General features: G+C 43.5%; 2 protein-coding genes across 3 annotated transcripts; one reads left to right on the top strand and one right to left on the bottom strand.

Moving 5' to 3' along the window:
- Positions 1-224: 224 nt before the first annotated feature.
- Positions 225-10,186, bottom strand: LOC119724671 (5'-deoxynucleotidase HDDC2-like). Of its 2 annotated transcripts, XR_005270665.1 has the most exons (7): positions 10,048-10,186; positions 9,585-9,709; positions 8,904-9,006; positions 7,732-7,800; positions 5,440-5,578; positions 612-746; positions 225-556 (listed from the first exon to the last, which is right to left on the bottom strand). XR_005270665.1 is itself a non-coding variant. In XM_038195829.1 (6 exons), exons 1-6 carry the CDS (start codon positions 10,102-10,104, stop codon positions 664-666), a joined length of 576 nt encoding a protein of 191 aa, XP_038051757.1. In that variant the 5' UTR covers positions 10,105-10,186; the 3' UTR covers positions 226-663. The 2 variants fall into 2 exon arrangements, 1 of the variants encoding a protein (XP_038051757.1); XM_038195829.1 differs by having other exon boundaries at positions 226-746.
- A 63-nt stretch (positions 10,187-10,249) lies between these two features.
- On the top strand, positions 10,250-12,306 carry LOC119724670 (28S ribosomal protein S28, mitochondrial-like). Its single transcript, XM_038195828.1, has 2 exons — positions 10,250-10,724; positions 10,943-12,306. The coding sequence occupies exons 1-2, from the start codon at positions 10,276-10,278 to the stop codon at positions 11,091-11,093; spliced, it is 600 nt and encodes a 199-aa protein (XP_038051756.1). The 5' UTR covers positions 10,250-10,275; the 3' UTR covers positions 11,094-12,306.
- Positions 12,307-16,886: the final 4,580 nt, after the last annotated feature.

Genomic DNA, 16,886 nt, shown 5'->3' with positions numbered 1-16,886 from the left:
AAAAGTTCAAAATCCAAAGAAGGGTGCTGAACAACTAACCTGATGAAGTTTAAGCTCTGTGAATGCCGTATATTCCGAGAATACAATATTCTAGGATCTCGATTTCAATTCAAAACTTGCCAAGTCATGTTTTGAATTGCCCCGAAATCAGCGTCTGGGATTAAAACAAAATTTACCTTCTTTTATTGTTTTCTTCAAAATGACAGCTTGCAACAAAAAAATAATTTCACAGGAAGTTTAGTGCCATTCTATCTTTAAACCAAGTATGCTTTTCAACAATATAATTTTGTCAATTACTTTTTGGGTAGCTGCAAATGATAACACAGTCTATCCAATACTCCCAAACTCAATATGAAGACCTGTAGCCAACGAAACAAAACAGTGCAACAAATCTGCTGCGTAACATCCATTTGCCCAATTTTAAGAAAACTTGAAACAGCTGCGGAATGTTTGGAGTATTTCAAACAACTCAGAGAGGTTTTTATGGCGGCCCCAGGGATTTTTGCATTGTTTCCTCGAAGCCGCCAAAATCAGTCACTGAATTAGCTGGTTTTATCTCATTTACCTCAGAAGATTGAGATTTCTGGTGTCGGACGCTTGCACAATGTCATCTCATTTACCTCAGAAGATTGAGATTTCTGGTGACGGACGCTTACACAAATGTCAGCTTTTGTCAGCCATGTCGCCATCTCGTTGCCTGTAGACTTCGCCCACCCATTCCTGAACGGTCGGATGTGTAAATTTGCCTGGAAGATAGCATAAAAACAAAACACCACAAAACGTATAAACACAGTTAAGGCTTTGAAAAGAATGAAGGCTGTGCATGGGCGTCGCCAGGATTTTTTCTAGAGGGGGGCAACATATTTTTTTGCCAAAAATGCTTGTATTTCTGAACACATTCTCGATTTATCAGTTTTAGAGGGGGGCAGGGACATTCTGCCCCCCCCCCCCCCTCATTACATTTACACCACTTTGTCTTCGCGCCTCTTTTTCTTCCTTTTTTTTTTTTTTTTTTTGCTTTTCCAGGGGGGGGGGGCAAGTGCCCCCCTTGCCCCCCCCCCCTCGCGACGCCCATGAGGCTGTGTTGAATATGCAAATATTTGAATATTTGATCATCAATCAAATGTCTGAATGGAATTTTGTTTATTCAATTGAAATATTCAAAACATGTGAACGGTCTCGAGCAGATGATGAAAAATGTAAAAGTGGTAAGGTTTTATTGTTTGTCAAATGCCACAAGTGTTTGAAAGCCATTATCGGGCATAATATGAGAGCTTCCACGAGGAATATCAGCTCAATCTTCTACTTTAAAATCAGTCAAACATCCGCCACCACTACCTGTTCTTTTCATAAATTTAATAAGGTCTTTGTCACTGATCGATGAAGTTTTGGCTGCCGCATGTGAAACTTGTTCAGTGCATTTCGAAATTGAATATTCATCAAGTCTAAGTTGGAATAATCAAAAACTAAATTAAAAATATGAGAACCATAGAAATTAGACATAAAAAGGGACGCCCTTGTGATCCATCCTTTGTATGGCAAAGAAAGGACCGTAGTTTTTTCGTGTATTACTAAAAACACCCCCTTTCCCTCCCAAAAAAGAAGCAAGCAACAACAACGGAACAAAAAAAAATAAAATCCTTCCATTATCCTTCAGATTGATGACAACCATCACAAAAGTTGACCCCATCCCACTGTTATTTTTGCTAGGACAAATACAACAACAATATTCCACTTTGTGCAGTAACGGTCTGCTGGGTCTAATGCACCAACAGCCCGCAGAATTCTTGCATTAAGCGATTAAAATATATTTTCTTTTATTTGCACTTTGTCTGGGACGCTGATTTGTTTCGGTGCTGGAACCAGGCATATCGGACGACTACCCTTGTACCATGACCCCCCCCCCCCTTCCACTTTCCCCTCAAAAAAATGCCTCATGCCAGATGAATGAACCCTAACTCCCTAGCATGATTTACTAGGAACCATACCCATCCTAGAAATTCCAACACGATGGGAAACTGCACACACATATTTCTGACTTTGTTTCTGGAGGTGTGCCAACCCAATGTAAAAGACTGTCAGTTTAGGGGTACTGTACCCATCCTGACAGATTCCAACAATACATGCCGTTGGGGTTTGACGGGTTGAGTTCTGTTAGGGTTTTAAGTTGCTTGTACCACCTACAAAATGTATCTTTTGGCAAGATAGGGCACAATTTAAGATTGTTCCTACAGACATGTGTTTGTACATCAGTATTGTATTCATGTCTCTGGAGTCAAGTCCGAGTCTGAGTCATGAGTCAATTGGGTCGAGTCCGAGTCTCGAGTCATTTGGGTCGAGTCCGAGTCTCGAGTCATTTGGGTCGAGTCCGATTCTCGAGTCAATTGGGTCGAGTCCGATTCTCGAGTCAATTGGGTCGAGTCCGAGTCTCGAGTCATTTGGGTCGAGTCCGAGTCTCGAGTCATTTGGGTCGAGTCCGAGTCTCTAGTCATTTGGGTCGAGTCCGAGTCTGGAGTCATTTGGGTCGAGTCCGAGTCGCGAGTCAATTGGGTCGAGTCCAAGTCTCAAGTCATTTGGGTCAAGTCCAAGTCTCGAGTCATTTGGGTCGAGTCAGAGTCGCGAGTCAATTGGGTCGAGTCCGAGTCTCGAGTCATTTGGGTCGAGTCCGAGTCTCTAGTTATTTGGTTCAAGTCTGAGTCCGAGTCACTGAGAACCGATTTTTACCCTGGGTTAAAGTTGTCTGTGGTATCAAAAACCCAAGTGTGAACAGCAAAACTATGAAGTGCATCAGTTTTTAGCCGACCTTGCTCTGAAGTTGACTGTAACCAATTGAAACAATCACAGACGTGGTGGCATTGGAGAAAAGCACATGCAAGAACAGTACAACCCCCCCCCAAAAAAAAAAATCAAATCCATCACAATACAGAAATGCATTAAAAATCTTTGAAGCAGAACAATCCAACAAGTCTGGCCTTCTAGCAAGCTGCAAAAAAAGGGGGTACCCTGTTTTCCACTCACACTCACAGGAGTGCAAAAGGAATTACATTTTTTGACAATGCTTTTTTTTTTGGAAATGCTGACACGCAGAGTATGTGTAGCCTGCCGTTCAAGGGCAGGTAAAGTGGTCTGTCTGTGGCAGTGCTGAACCGTGACGAGCACTATGAATGGGCCAGGACTCTTCCCACGATTCAGACTCTTCAACTCGCACCCCACCTGCCACCAGTCTAGATTGTGTCCTCCTACACCCCAAATCGTTTCGGCATTCAGGAATTTGTTTTGTTTGTAAGTTTTGGCTTGTGGCCAAACCCCACAAAAGAAAAGGCAAATGAACTCTAGCTATCTTTTTCTCAAGCAATTTCAGTTCACATATTTATAATAATAATAATAATAACTGTAGGATACAAAGCGCTGGGGGAGAATGCAACCAAAGCCAGGTAAATGAAGTATATGAACATTATGAGACCCATTATGTAGCACCTTTTTGCTAGGTGCTGCGGCACATAATTGCTGCCACTGCCAGAAACACCGGGGCAAACCCCTCCTCTTAGAGACAAGTGTTACTGGGTTCTTTAACGTGCATTACACAGCACACGGGACCTACGGCTTTACGTCCCATCCGAAGGACGAAGCAATAATGGTAAAGTGCCTTGCTCAAGAGCACAAGCACCATGTTCCCACGGTCAGGATTCGAACCCGTGTACCACGGCACACAAGTCGAACACCGTAACCATTGGACCACAGCGCCCCAAAGTGACATGGATGCCATCCGGGTCGTGAGTTTATCATCATCTGCTGGCTTTCAACAAGTTTGGCTATGAACTTTCATAATATAGTCGAGGAATAACAACAATCCCTGTGGGTTGGTGCAATACCACTCCTCGCATGTGGCAAGTAAAACCCTGGGATAGCATGCGGTATCTGTGCGCATCGCAGCGCTGCGCGTGCAACAGGTGCCGTAACCGCCTTTACCACGTGTTATATCATTTACCGATGATCAAATACTTTTGTTACGACTGTAAATCTGGCAGCGACCCAGCCTAAATTTCAAATCATTGCCTACATTTTAAACTGCGAAGCCTCCATTTGCCTATATGTGTGCTCATCAATCTCTCAAAATCAAAAGCTAGGGTATATGACGCACAAATCTGACCATTTCATCTGATAGCACGTGCCCGGTGTTCCAGAGACAACATGCAGCTAGCAGGATCATACTGATTTTTTTCTCATGCCCTAGGGCTATTCAGAGAATAGTTTCCGATATGTATCTGTGACGAATGACCCCTTCAAAAATCCTGGTTACGGAAGAATCAACTTGCCCTTGGCATTATATGACTGTGGACTCTTGCGGGGGTGGGGACAATGAGCTCCTATTAAAATCATACTTGACAAGGAGGTTCACATCGTGTCCTATCATGCACCTGCTTCTGTAGATCTGAGATTAGCATATATGTGACCCATCACTACAAAGTGAGGGTTAAATGCACATAGGATCGTTTGCTGTTCATGCATTTGTGACCTGCCATAGCATAATGAGGAATAACCCCCACCTTTGACTTTTCAAGTGATGCCCATCATGTTAAAGCGCAAATCATCGGCTTTCCAATGATACCAGATTTATTTCTGTAGCTGAATTTATTCCAAAGATATGCCGCAGGAACATCAACAGTGTCCCGCCAATCTTCGCCAACCTCATTTCGAGAAAAACGGCTTTGAAAAAAAAAAGACATGCATTGCGCCGCCAATGGCACTGATGATAAACGTTCTTCAGTTTTTCCACTGGTGGGGTGTTTTTTCCCAAAAAAAATTTGTAGTGTGAATCTTGGGTACCTTGACTACTCAAAAATACAAAACAACAAATATCAATTTTCACATGATTTTTCTACTATATCCGACTTAAGGCGTCGATTACTCAAAACAATGTTTTGGGAGACATTCCTTATTTTGCCTCAGTAGGTCACATTTTGTTCGTTCCCAATAATTACACAACTCAAAATCCAAAGAGGAATGTTCAAAACCTAACCTGTTGAAGTTTCAGCTCAGTGGATATTACACTTTTCGAGAAATTCTTGAAAAAACATGCACACCCTTTTGATCACACAATTTTGTCAACAGCACTCTTCGTTCCCAAAATCAGTTGATTGACTGATTGTTAGAAATTACTTACATATCTTGAATTTTTGTTCTAACTGACAGCAAACCAGACTGAATAACTTCGCGTGGTGTTTAGTGCCAATACGATCTTTAATCCAAGTAAATTTTTGATGATAATTTGGGAGGTTACTTTGGCGATATATATGCAAATGAAGTTAAGTCAGAAATTGTGGCAAAGCCAAAAACTGAATGGTAGGTCATTTTTAATGCAATTTTTAAATGCAAATCATCGAATAAACCCACTGAATAAACTGAACATCAAAGGAGTATTTCTTGCACAGTCCATACCTTTGGTTGTGTTGTAGAACTCTTGCAATTCCAACGGCCTTTTTTCTAGCGTTTCGTACTCAAAAGCCTGCAGAATCATCTCAAATTTGTCCAAATCTTTGACGAACTTGGCCTCCTCTGTGGAACCCTCCTCATACTCCTAAAAAAACAGACAAGGAACACGCAGCCAATTCAAAGTTACTTTGTTAGCTTTTCAGTACTTCTCAGAACATTCCTTCCTTAATGAGGTTGTGGAATGCTCGAAGACATTTCCATCATTCTTCGGGTATATGTAGCCTAAGGTGTGATGAAATAAAAACGACTATTGTTTCTGTCATAAAATGAGTACAAAAGGTACTTTTGAGAGCTGTTTTTCAAGTCCTGTCATGCCTGTTTCGACCCGAACATGCAATTTGTGTAAAAGTCGTCGTTGCGGGCAGCAAACAAAACACAGTAAATCGTGACGTAATAAACAGGACTCCCGATGCAGAGTAGCAAAACACAGTAAATCGTGACGTAATAAACAGGACTCGTTTATGCTACTCTGCATCGGGAGTCCTGTTTATTACGTCACGATTTACTGTGTTTTGTTTGCTGCCCGCAACGACGACTTTTACACAAATTGCATGTTCGGGTCGAAACAGGCATGACAGGACTTGAAAAATAGCTCTCAAAAGTACCTTTTGTACTCATTTCATGACAGAAACAATAGTCGTTTTTATTTCATCACACCTTAGGCTACATATACCCAAAAAATGACGGAAATGTTTTCGAGCATTCCACAACCTCTTTAATTGGCTCGTTTGAATCACTGCAACTTCGAACTGTGTCAACCATGAACAAAACAATATTATCTATAAAGCTTTTCCTCAAAACAAATCCTACATGCTCAATTTTAGTCCAGGTTACCAGTTTTATTATTCAATGTGTACAGCAATGTTGTATTTATGTATCAGTCTTTGTCCTACCTCTGTCCCTGTCCCTTGTTTGCGTATCCTTACTTATCCCGTCCTGTCCTATTCTACAGTACCAGTTTATCCTACCATATCCTTTCCTTTACTGACCCTTCCTGACCTTTCTGGACCAGGGGCGGATCCAGGAATTGTTGCAAGGGGGTTTTTCATCAGTAAAAAAATCTGAAATGTAGACAGGGTTTTTTCTCCGGACACTTGGCCTCCGAAAATCAATAGATGGAGGAATGGGGGGGGGGGGGGGGGGGGGGGGGTACCATACTTTCAATGGGGACGCTGTTCAAATCTGACGATTATTAACACAATATTAAAGAACAGTGTACAAATACCCCCTAACCAACCTATGGGGTAGCCTTGTTCAATGCGGTCTCTCGGCTTTTTGTCGAAGGGAGATAATCGGGCCCTGCACCCACAATCAACGCGGCTACGTGCGTGTACCACCGACCCTTGTCCATACGAACGGTTCGGTACTAACACAACCAGCAAGCACACACACGTGAGTACGGACTGTACATGTACGCATGGTGTAATAAGGCAGTAAATGTAGGCCTACTGTGTTCTGCGTGTGGGTGTACGTACGTACGTGTGGGGGATATACGCGCCGCGTGGCCTGTCGAACGACCGCCTTGTTGGGTCTGCAACTTCCGGGTTTAATGTCTTTCTTTACCTTTTCGTCCAGTTTTGGAAAAAAATGGGCGGGCTTCAGGATATGCGGGTATGCCGTGATGATTATGTAGGTTCGTCTTGGACCAATCACATGAAACAACCTTCCCAATAGTATGATTAATTCATTTTTAAGCTGACCAATTGTTAGCTTCACATGAATCATGTGACGTCGCGCGGCATGCATAATGCATTAGTCATCATGGCGTCTTCCATGTCTTTTTAGCGAGAGCGAAATGTTCGTCACTTTCGAATCAATGTCAAATTGTTGAAAGTTTTTCGGCTCGTGTAATGAATCCATTTGAGTGGGCAACGATCGTCTAATGACAGCATTACCTGCAGAATTCGTTGGAGCCTTCAATACTGCTTCGGACAGATTGGGACTGAACGACTTTCACCCACAGCAACGGGCCGCCATTGCAGCGTTTCTTCGCGGATGCGACGTGTTTGTTAGCCTATCGCGGGCTGACCAATGAGAATTCAGGATACGCGGGGGGTGGTACCTCATTACCGTAATAGGTTTTGCTGGGTCAACTCAAAACCATCAAGGCGTTGGGTTACGCGGACTAGCTCATGCATGCACTGTGTGATTTTCTTATCGGCGATTTTTTTTGTTATCGGCGAATCGATAAGCCCAACGCCTTGGTCAAGGCTACCTATGGGGAAGAAGAATACTTACCTCCCAGAGTTGACAAAGTTCTGATCCGACAGCAGGATCCACAAGGCTTGTCAAGTGGTTCATTGCTTCCTGAAATATACAATGTAAAACAGATAAGCTGGTTACGACAATAAGTGTGCTGTCAAAAATGATTAAACCAAAAGTCAAACATCCTGTGAAGAGGCTATGTTGTCCATAGGCAAAGGGTTTACATAGACTGGCTACCTTACTTCAAATCATTATGATGTGCATGCGAGTCTTTGTCGTGAGTGTGTTACAGCAATCTGGCGCGTGACAACAAGCATACCCTCCCCGGTGCCCCACTCCCCCGGTCCCCCACTCCCCCTCTCCCCCGGTCAATGTTGTTATCTCCAGCTGGAACACAGATGATGTAATGAGAGACAACATTGACTGGGGGCCGGGGATGAGTGGCCCAGCGAGATTTGGCAGTGATTGTAGGAACCAGATGTTTCCTTTGACATCGTTGATTGATGTAGTACTAAAGGGTTGTTGGCTAGTTGTTGGACTGGTTGTTTCATGTGCCAGTCTATTGTCTTGTATTTCATGTTATCAATACCTTAAAGGGAATGTACATCATTGGCTTTTGCTGTCATTTTCAGAAATGAACTATTTGAGGGGTTAGTATAATAGATCAATATTGTTACACTGACAGCGTTTGAAGTTTTGTGTTCGAAAATGCTGGAAAAACCAAGAAAAACAAAAGTGTTCAAGTAGTCTGGTTCCCTGACTCCACTAAATATAAAATGGATCAATTTACAGATGCCCGAAAATTGTAAGGTAAGGGAACCAGTCTAGCTGGTCTGCACCCGTTCATGAACATGCAACCAATAGCAAACAAAATTTGGACTGAATTAATGGTAAATTTGGAGCAGTAGTTGAAAAAAATTAGGTTTTTCCAACGGTGGTCGAGTCGGAGTCAAAAATACCATTTTCTTGAAAATGACTTCACACCAGGTGCCATAATTTTACAGGATGCTTTAGACTGTCATTTACCAACATCCTATTAAGGTATTTCGTAAAAACTTGGTAGTTTTATTTTTCGATGTTTGCAAATGTTGTATATTCCCTTTAAGTTTTGGGACCCTCATTCACAGTGTTGAGAGTCCCAAATTTTCGGACTAGAGTAGGGGGAGGTGGTGGAGAAAGGGGAAATTTGGATAAGTTTCTTTCACCTTTTCTCGTCTATACTTTTCTTCTTTGCTGACACCATCTGCTGGTGCAATGTCCCCCACTATGCACTCGGCTAGGTCGTGTACTATGGCCATCTTGATACAACTGTTGGAGAAAACAGCATAAATATTTTCTAGGTGAAAATTATCGTAAAACCTTTTCCAAAGACTTGAGTACACTAGGTACCACCACTTGAACATATGACAAGTTGTCTTGGTAAATTTGAAAAAAAAGCTGATCAGAGAGTTTTGGAATGGTTAAACAGAAGCTGGCCATGCACTAGGGATGTGCATAAATTTACAGGTACATGTAGTACGAGGTAATCAGCTGATTCAAGGTAAAGTTGAACATGTAGAAAATTTGGACCGTTGGAGGTTACAAGATAACTTCAAAATCAGCATTTTTTGTTTCCCAACAAAAAAAATAAGGTGGGGGATGGGCCATTGCCCTCCCGGGTAGTACAGGTTTTTTGGTGGTTTTTTTTTTTGGGGGGGGGGGGGATGCTCGAGAATTTCTCGGATATCAGTGCCAAAATTCCCAAGAGCTAGATTCATCTTGTTGATGCACCCTCTACACACTACTTAAGTATTGCAACCTGGGCAACTCAAAATTTTAACCAGAACATGTACAAGCCAGCCCCAAAAACAATTTAAAAAAATGAAAAAGGAAATAGAAGTTCTTACTGATCCCTACGCAGGCCTTTACCCTCTGGAATGAGCATGGCGAGAACTGCCATGCGATACATGTGATCAGACACACTCTCCGGCTGTTCCACCTTGCACATTACCCATCCTGTCCGTTTCACTCGCTGGCAGTGGCAGTGAAGAGGACCAAACAGAGAGAAAATATAAAATAATTACATGAATTACGCCATTAGTCATTACATCGTCATTGATGGGAATCAGACCTTACGCAATTTAACGCAAAAAAAGCCTCCCTGAAATTAAATAACGGCGCCGGCCAAATATCCACTGCCACCATCATACCATTGCCAATGTTGATTGTTGTTTTTCGGATCCTCCAATAAATTTTAAATTATGACAAAAATCTTTTCGAAACATCCATTCCAGACCTCAATTTGTGGCAAGTCGCCTACGATACAATCTAGTATATCATGTTAAACGTAAGTCCTACATCTTTACTTACTTTTAATTGACCAACGAGGCGCAAAAATTCAATAATATTTTTGACGTTCTCTGCCATGTTTATCACCCTTTCATTCAAAATGCATATGGCGCGCTAGCAGCAAGGTCTATCCCAGAGTTCATTGCAAGGAATTATTTAGCCAATAGAGAGGAGCGTAGCATAAACGATAATGGACGTTTGCAAAGTAACTTGATTGTGATTGGCCTGCTGGGTTGACGGGCAAACAAAATGGCGGCGCCCATGCAGCTCGGTGTGCGCTTTTTCAGACTGGCAAGAAATCTCGCAAAAATTCGAGCAAGTCGTTGGCAGGATACCTCCAGAGTCACTTTTTGTGATACATCAGGTGTTAAGAATGGCTCGGAGACAAATGATCCGGACCAAAATGATGAAACTACTGAGCTTCAAGCAGAAGAAGTTCGACCCAAACTAACCGGTTTCGCACGCGCATTTGTAAAGCATTCAACAGTGCAGCAACCTGATCTTCCCGAAATAGATGCAACGTCAGACACTCCCAAAAGCTTCGCTTCTCTCCTGAGACATTCATCCCACGTCCACATCGGCAACGCCAAGGGTCAGATCGTCATTGGGAAGATATTTCATATCGTTGACGACGATCTTTACATTGATTTTGGTGGGAAATTCCATTGTGTGTGCAAGAGGCCAGAACAGGATCCTGAGTACGTACACATTGTACATTGTACCGAACTGTACAATAAACTTTGAAGTACATACACGATGTAGTTCTGTCTATGTTCTAAAAGAATTGTTACATTCAAACACTGCAGTTACTTGGATTTTCACTGTTGCTGTTGTCAATCAGTATAATCTTACAATCAGTGTCATCTCACATCTTAACAATTGAGGGACTGATTACTTGTGTTATTTTTCTCCTCAGGAAGTATCATCGTGGTGCCAAGGTCCGACTCCGATTGCGAGACATTGAGCTGACGGATCACTTCATTGGTGCAGCAAGGGACCTCAGCTTACTGGAGGCTGACGCTGATCTATTAGGACTTGCCAAACCTCACGCGCAAAGTGCATCTTGACTGATCAACCATGGATTCTCTAGATCTAAGGAGTGAGGCTGCAAGGGGTCTTGAAGAAAAGACTGCTTTTGAAAATTGGACTGGGCAGTAGCCATTTTCAGAGCACTTCCACTCTGTAGTTTAATAGGGCCATTAAGCAGCATGGCTTATTTCGGTTTCAAACTACTGTATCTCAGTTGAAAGCTTTAGACATCCCTCATGATGTATGATCATGAGCCATAACCTAAAGCTTTAAAGCCTTCCAAATTCCATACAATCCGCTGGGAAATTCTGGAGGAATTTGCAGGATTAAGTAAGGTTGAGTTCTCTTTCATGGCCATTGATGCGCCTTGAAATAATTTATAACTAAAAAATGTGTCTCTGGGTTCTTGCGCATCAATAGAGGATTCTGGATGCCATTTAAACGATATAAATTTTAAATCTTACTATGGTAATTTTCTATGAAATTTCCCAATGTCATGCATATGTGATGTGTTATCATGTAAAACCATTTTAGCCTGTGCACAGCTTCAACTTGAGGAACAGCCAAAAAATAACAGCACTGATTTTTCCCCGTCTGTTTTACTAAACAAACTTTTAAAATTGATGTCAAAAACATTTCATAGTTTGGTTTAGATTTTCGTGTAGCATGTAACCAAACAAAGAATTTTTGTTTTGAAAAAGTGAATATTTCAAAGACTCAATTGGTGCCAATACATGTGTACTGTTTCTGTCTGCATCTGTATACATTTCCACAAGCAGTGGTGCCCCAGGGTGGGGAGATGGTGATCCCAGGGGATAATTGACAGGTTTACAACAGTCTTGCTTCAAGACGTGTTTCGTGAATGCATTTAATGTTGTTCCCCAAGACCCCAACTTCTCCGTCTCCTACAGGCATCTCTAAACCACGATTTGTTAGCTCACAGCTAGCTAGCTGTGTGAATGTATTGCCTAATGTTACAGCGCCCTCATGCGTCAAGAAACAGCATATAAAAACATCCCAGTCTAGTTTACGTTGACAAAAAAAAAACACCGTCCCATTCTCCATGTGTCTGTTTTCTTGGCGTGACAATTATGTTAATTTTGACAAGTTGGCGAGCATTGAAAAGAAGCTCAATACATGTACACGTTTTAGCACATACTTTTAGAGAAACATGACACTTTTTCTAGATAATGTATTACTTATTCATGCAGTTTTTCATGGAAATAAAAACTTATTCAACGATGCTCCAAAGGTGCTCACATATTCCAAAAGTAAATTTTCACGATAGCTTCTGAGTACGAGTCCACAGAACTGAGCTGTCGCGTACAACAAAGTTGGGGCGCCATTTTACCCATGTCTAGGGCGGATCCAACATTAGGCTGGTAAGGAAGGGGGCGGGCGCTAGTAATCGGTATCCAGAAATTTTCAAAGATATCAGAGATTTCCGAAATGGAGGGAGGGGACTGACACTTGCGGGACGCTGTGTGTAAGTGTGCCAACCTTGCCATCTTTGTGTGGACCTGAAAACAAAACAGGTCCACACGATGCAGGTTGTGTGAACCTTCTGAGGACTAAGCCAGGTCCACACAAGGTTCCCCCCTCTCTGGAAAACAGCTTTAGAGTCATGTGTGGGTTAGGGTTATCAGTCGCAAAATGAAGAGGAACACTCAAGGAAATCATGATAACAAATAATTAGGTTGAAAGAGTGTTAACAGTGCGAGTTAAAGGATTTTTTTTTTCTTCTTCGGTTTTTCTTAACTACACGGAAAGTCCACACTAGCTATGTAAGGGAAACACAATGCCTTGTCCTCGAGAGTTATGTAGTGCACGGCTGTGTTTGTTTATGGTGTAAATCGAGGACACACACGTGCAACATCATCGGTGAATCGAGGTCAGAAACCGAATCGAGGACTCCTCTGTTGGAAAACGTGTAAAAAAAACCTATGAGAGCTGTTGCGAAAAAGAGTACAAACAAAGGAAAAGGGAAGAGGAACAAAAAGAAAATCCTCGATTTACACCATAAACAAAGTGCTAGTATGTGTGTGCGTATGTGTCAAGGGTGGGTGGGCCGTAGCCGGGGCTGCAGAATGGCAAATTGCAATGGCATGGAGATTTTTTAAAGCAAAATCGGGACAGTGAAAATGGGTTAAAACGGCGGGACCGTCAAAAACTCTATTTTGGAGGGTACAACTCCCTCAGCAGCACACCCCCCCCCCCACCTACACTGTAGCCCCGCCCCAAGCAGGATAGCAGGCCCATCTTCAACTATAAAAATGACTGCCCTCTCCTGTTTCCGAGCCTTTTAGTGTAAACTATAAGGTCCGTTTGCGACGGGGAACCCTCACTTTCTGGGATGGGAGCGTTCAATGAGTTCCATCATTATTTTCCACTAATAATGAATATGTTTTGTATCAAATTGCAACTTTGTAAAGGGGGCACGAGCACAAACCTAGAGTTGGGGAGGGGCGTGCCCGAGTCCCCCTCCCGTGGCCTTTAATCCATCACAAATCAATCACGTGGGCTGACATGTCGTCAGGGAGTATGTCCAGGCGGTGTCCGTCCGAACGGGCCGTGGGTAGCCACGCCACTGCGGGCCGGCCAAGTTGAATGGTCGGCACCCGCTGCCGTGCACACTGAACCGTGGAAAAAATGATTCAATTTGCACCAGTACAGGAGCTAGTCGGCCCGCGGTCACCCATCTGTCAGGGTTGGTTAAAAAGCCCACAGCTCGTGAAAATACCACACACACACACACACAAAGAAGAATGGAAAAATCGTATTAATTAATCTCGACATAAAAACGAGGCGAGACATGCGACTGAAACGTGTCTGCTTTGCGGTGGGGGAGGGTTATTTTTGTAGGGTAGGCGCGGCCGGCTATAAATCACGTATAGGCGAGCTGTTCCACTGTTCCACTGTTCCTGAATAATTGTTTGCTTTTCTCGATGTTGAATGCATTATTCATACGGAGATTGGGGGTTGAAGGGGGTCATTGCCCCCCCCCCCCCCCCCCCCCCCCCAAGGAAGGGGCCTAGAAAATAAAAGAAAATTCTCTTGTGGTATAAACATTTAAATGCAAAGATAAATTTCTTTTTAAAGCTTAGATTTGAAGTCATTGATTCATTCACAATTTGCTTTTTTCTCAAAAGTCATGATGAGTTGATGTGTTGTAGTCGAGTTTATCTCGCGTCCATCAAAGATCCATAATGTAAGGCTCGTCACAAGTCTGATCAAAGTCAATTATACAATTCATAATAACAAAAGAATGTCGCAGTCATAACCATTTGTATATCTTGTGACTTAGACTATATAGATAACTTGAATAATTGACTTGTGATGGACTTGTGATGGACTTGTGATGGGCTTGTGATGGACTTGTGATGGACTTGTGTTGGACTTATGATGGACTTGCGGGGACTTGTAAAGACTTGTGGTGGACTCGGACTTGTAATGGACTTGTGATGGACTCGTGGGGACTTGTGAAGACTTGTGATGGACTAGTGGGGACTTGCGGGGACTTGTGAAGAATTGTGATGGACTTGCGGGGTCTTGTGAAGACTTGTGATTGACTTGCATGCGGGGACTTGTGAAGACTTGTGATGGACTTGTGGGGACTTGCGGGGACTTGTGAGGACTTGCGAGGACTTGTGAAGACTTGTGATGGACTTACGGAGACTTGTGGAGACTTGTAATGAACTTGCGGGAACTTGTGAGGATTTGTGATGTGATAAACTTGCGGGGACCTGTGAGGACTTGTGGTGGATTTGCGGGACTTGTGATGGACTCGTGTGGACTTGTGAGGACTTGTGATGGACTTGTGAGGACTTGTGGTGGATTTGCGGGGACTTGTAAAGAATTGAGGTGGACGTGCGGGGACTTGTGAGGACTTTTGGTGATGGACTTGACTGCAAAGCATTGTTCATGTTTAACACCGTCTTGTGTATCATAGGCAATAATAACATCGTAAAAAACAATGGTGGGTTTATTATTAAAGGGAGGCGTCGGGAGGTTTTCGACATTAATTACTGAGGATTTTGTAGCACCCCAACTGGCCTGAGGTAATACACCGAGACTGAATGAGTATCATCTGATTGATATGACAAGAATTTTTCTAAGAACAGACGCCTTACTGTTTAGAACTTTTTTAACTTCTCTTTAAAGCGCTGCAATAGCCCTTCCGTGTTTTCAAGTTCAAATTCACGGGATTTTTTTTAAGTCGAAACAGAATGTTCATTTTCTGAAACCCATCAATTATCACTCTAGGGTTCTGTAAGGCGCATGCTGCCCATGTTAAGCACCCATTGCATCGATAAATGATGCCTGCTTGCCTGCAGTAAAATAAAGATCTCGTCCTCATTGGACCATTAAAATGTTTACCAGTCTGGCAACACGCCAAAGCTCGTGATAACTTTTTAATTTTCTCGGGCCGCCGTCCCGACCCACGCTAGGATTTTTTCTTTCTTTTCTTTCAGTCGTTCTTTTCTTCCCCTCGTTGTTGTACGAGAGGGGATTGGAAATCACCGTGAATTCGGGATCATGCCGGCCGGCGTCTGCTCGCCGGCGCAGGCGGATCCCTCCCAGTTGTCGGCCGGCCGCGCGCCCGGCAGTTTGCCCGGCCGCACACCGACGACGCTCACACCTGCACGAGCCGGCGATTTCCAGGCCTCGTGTCCCCTTACTAATCACAGACGTCTTGGCAGACTCCCCAGCTGCCGGGGTGGGGTATTTACGAGGGGGGGGGGGGGGAGGGTAGGACCCAAACAGCCGTGGGTCTTACACACCCAAACCCCATGCTGGCAAGAAGGGGTTGGGTTACGCACGGGAGTGTTTCTGGCTACGCTCGATCCTTTTTCTCCAACCCTCACCGGGCCCATACAACGCCCGGCTGTGTGTGTGTATAATTCCGTGGCTTTTGTTTTCCTGCCGATCTCACAAAAGCTGATTTGATGTGTTTTGTCCCCGCTCATGCGCTGCTAGGCCCGAGCCACTGGTTTCTGTGATTTAATGCCGTCATTAAATTACAATTCTTTGCACTTGACGGAATATCGGTAAAGGCGACCCGGTGCCTGCGTGCGTACACACACCCCTCCCACCGATGATTAAATACAACTTTTGATCATTTCGATTTTTTTCTCTTTTTTTCCACTTTTTCTTGCTGTTCCTTATTGACCTGTGATGGAAATTTCATGCGTGCGCTGCCGGCTATTGATTGAATAGGTTGTGACAAAAACCCCTCGTTCATTCACGGTGTATGTTTTCATCCACTACAGCGAGGGCCGCCTAGCTATCAAGCCCAACTTTGACTACCCCCAACCCCTCCACGAAATCTGCGCCAGCCATTCAAGCCAAGATTTCGGGGAAGTATTGCATTACTGGGTCCGGTCCGCTCCCTCAATCTCGACCCCATTGTACCCCTTGCACCTCGTCCGTTAATCCTTATTAATTGGTGCTTCTTCTATTTCCATGCCAGCGGTGCTAAATGGTTTCGTCCAGCAAACTCAACCCTTTCTTCCTCCCTGACTGTAAGTGCTTAGAAAAATCTGCGAGTTTTTGTTTAAAGAAAAAAAAAACGGGGGAAAAAGTTTTGTTGTCACCGGCAGTGACGCTGGAACGAGCGTGTCCGCGGACTAATAGCCCCGGGCCATGCGCCTCGCGAGGCCCCGGTCTTATGCACGAGCGGGCCCGATCATCAACCGCACTCCGCCTTCAGGGAGAAACGATTGTCAAACTTCCCCTGTATATTGCATGGCATGTAGACACAATACGCGCCCACTTTTCCTCCCCTCAAAAAAAAATCTTACAAATTTCCATTTCTACCCATTTCTTCCCCT

The sequence above is a fragment of the Patiria miniata genome, unplaced genomic scaffold (genome assembly GCF_015706575.1).
Source record: "Patiria miniata isolate m_02_andy unplaced genomic scaffold, ASM1570657v1 HiC_scaffold_18, whole genome shotgun sequence".
Lineage (NCBI taxonomy): Eukaryota > Metazoa > Echinodermata > Asteroidea > Valvatida > Asterinidae > Patiria > Patiria miniata.
This window is presented reverse-complemented; position numbering and strand designations above follow the sequence as displayed.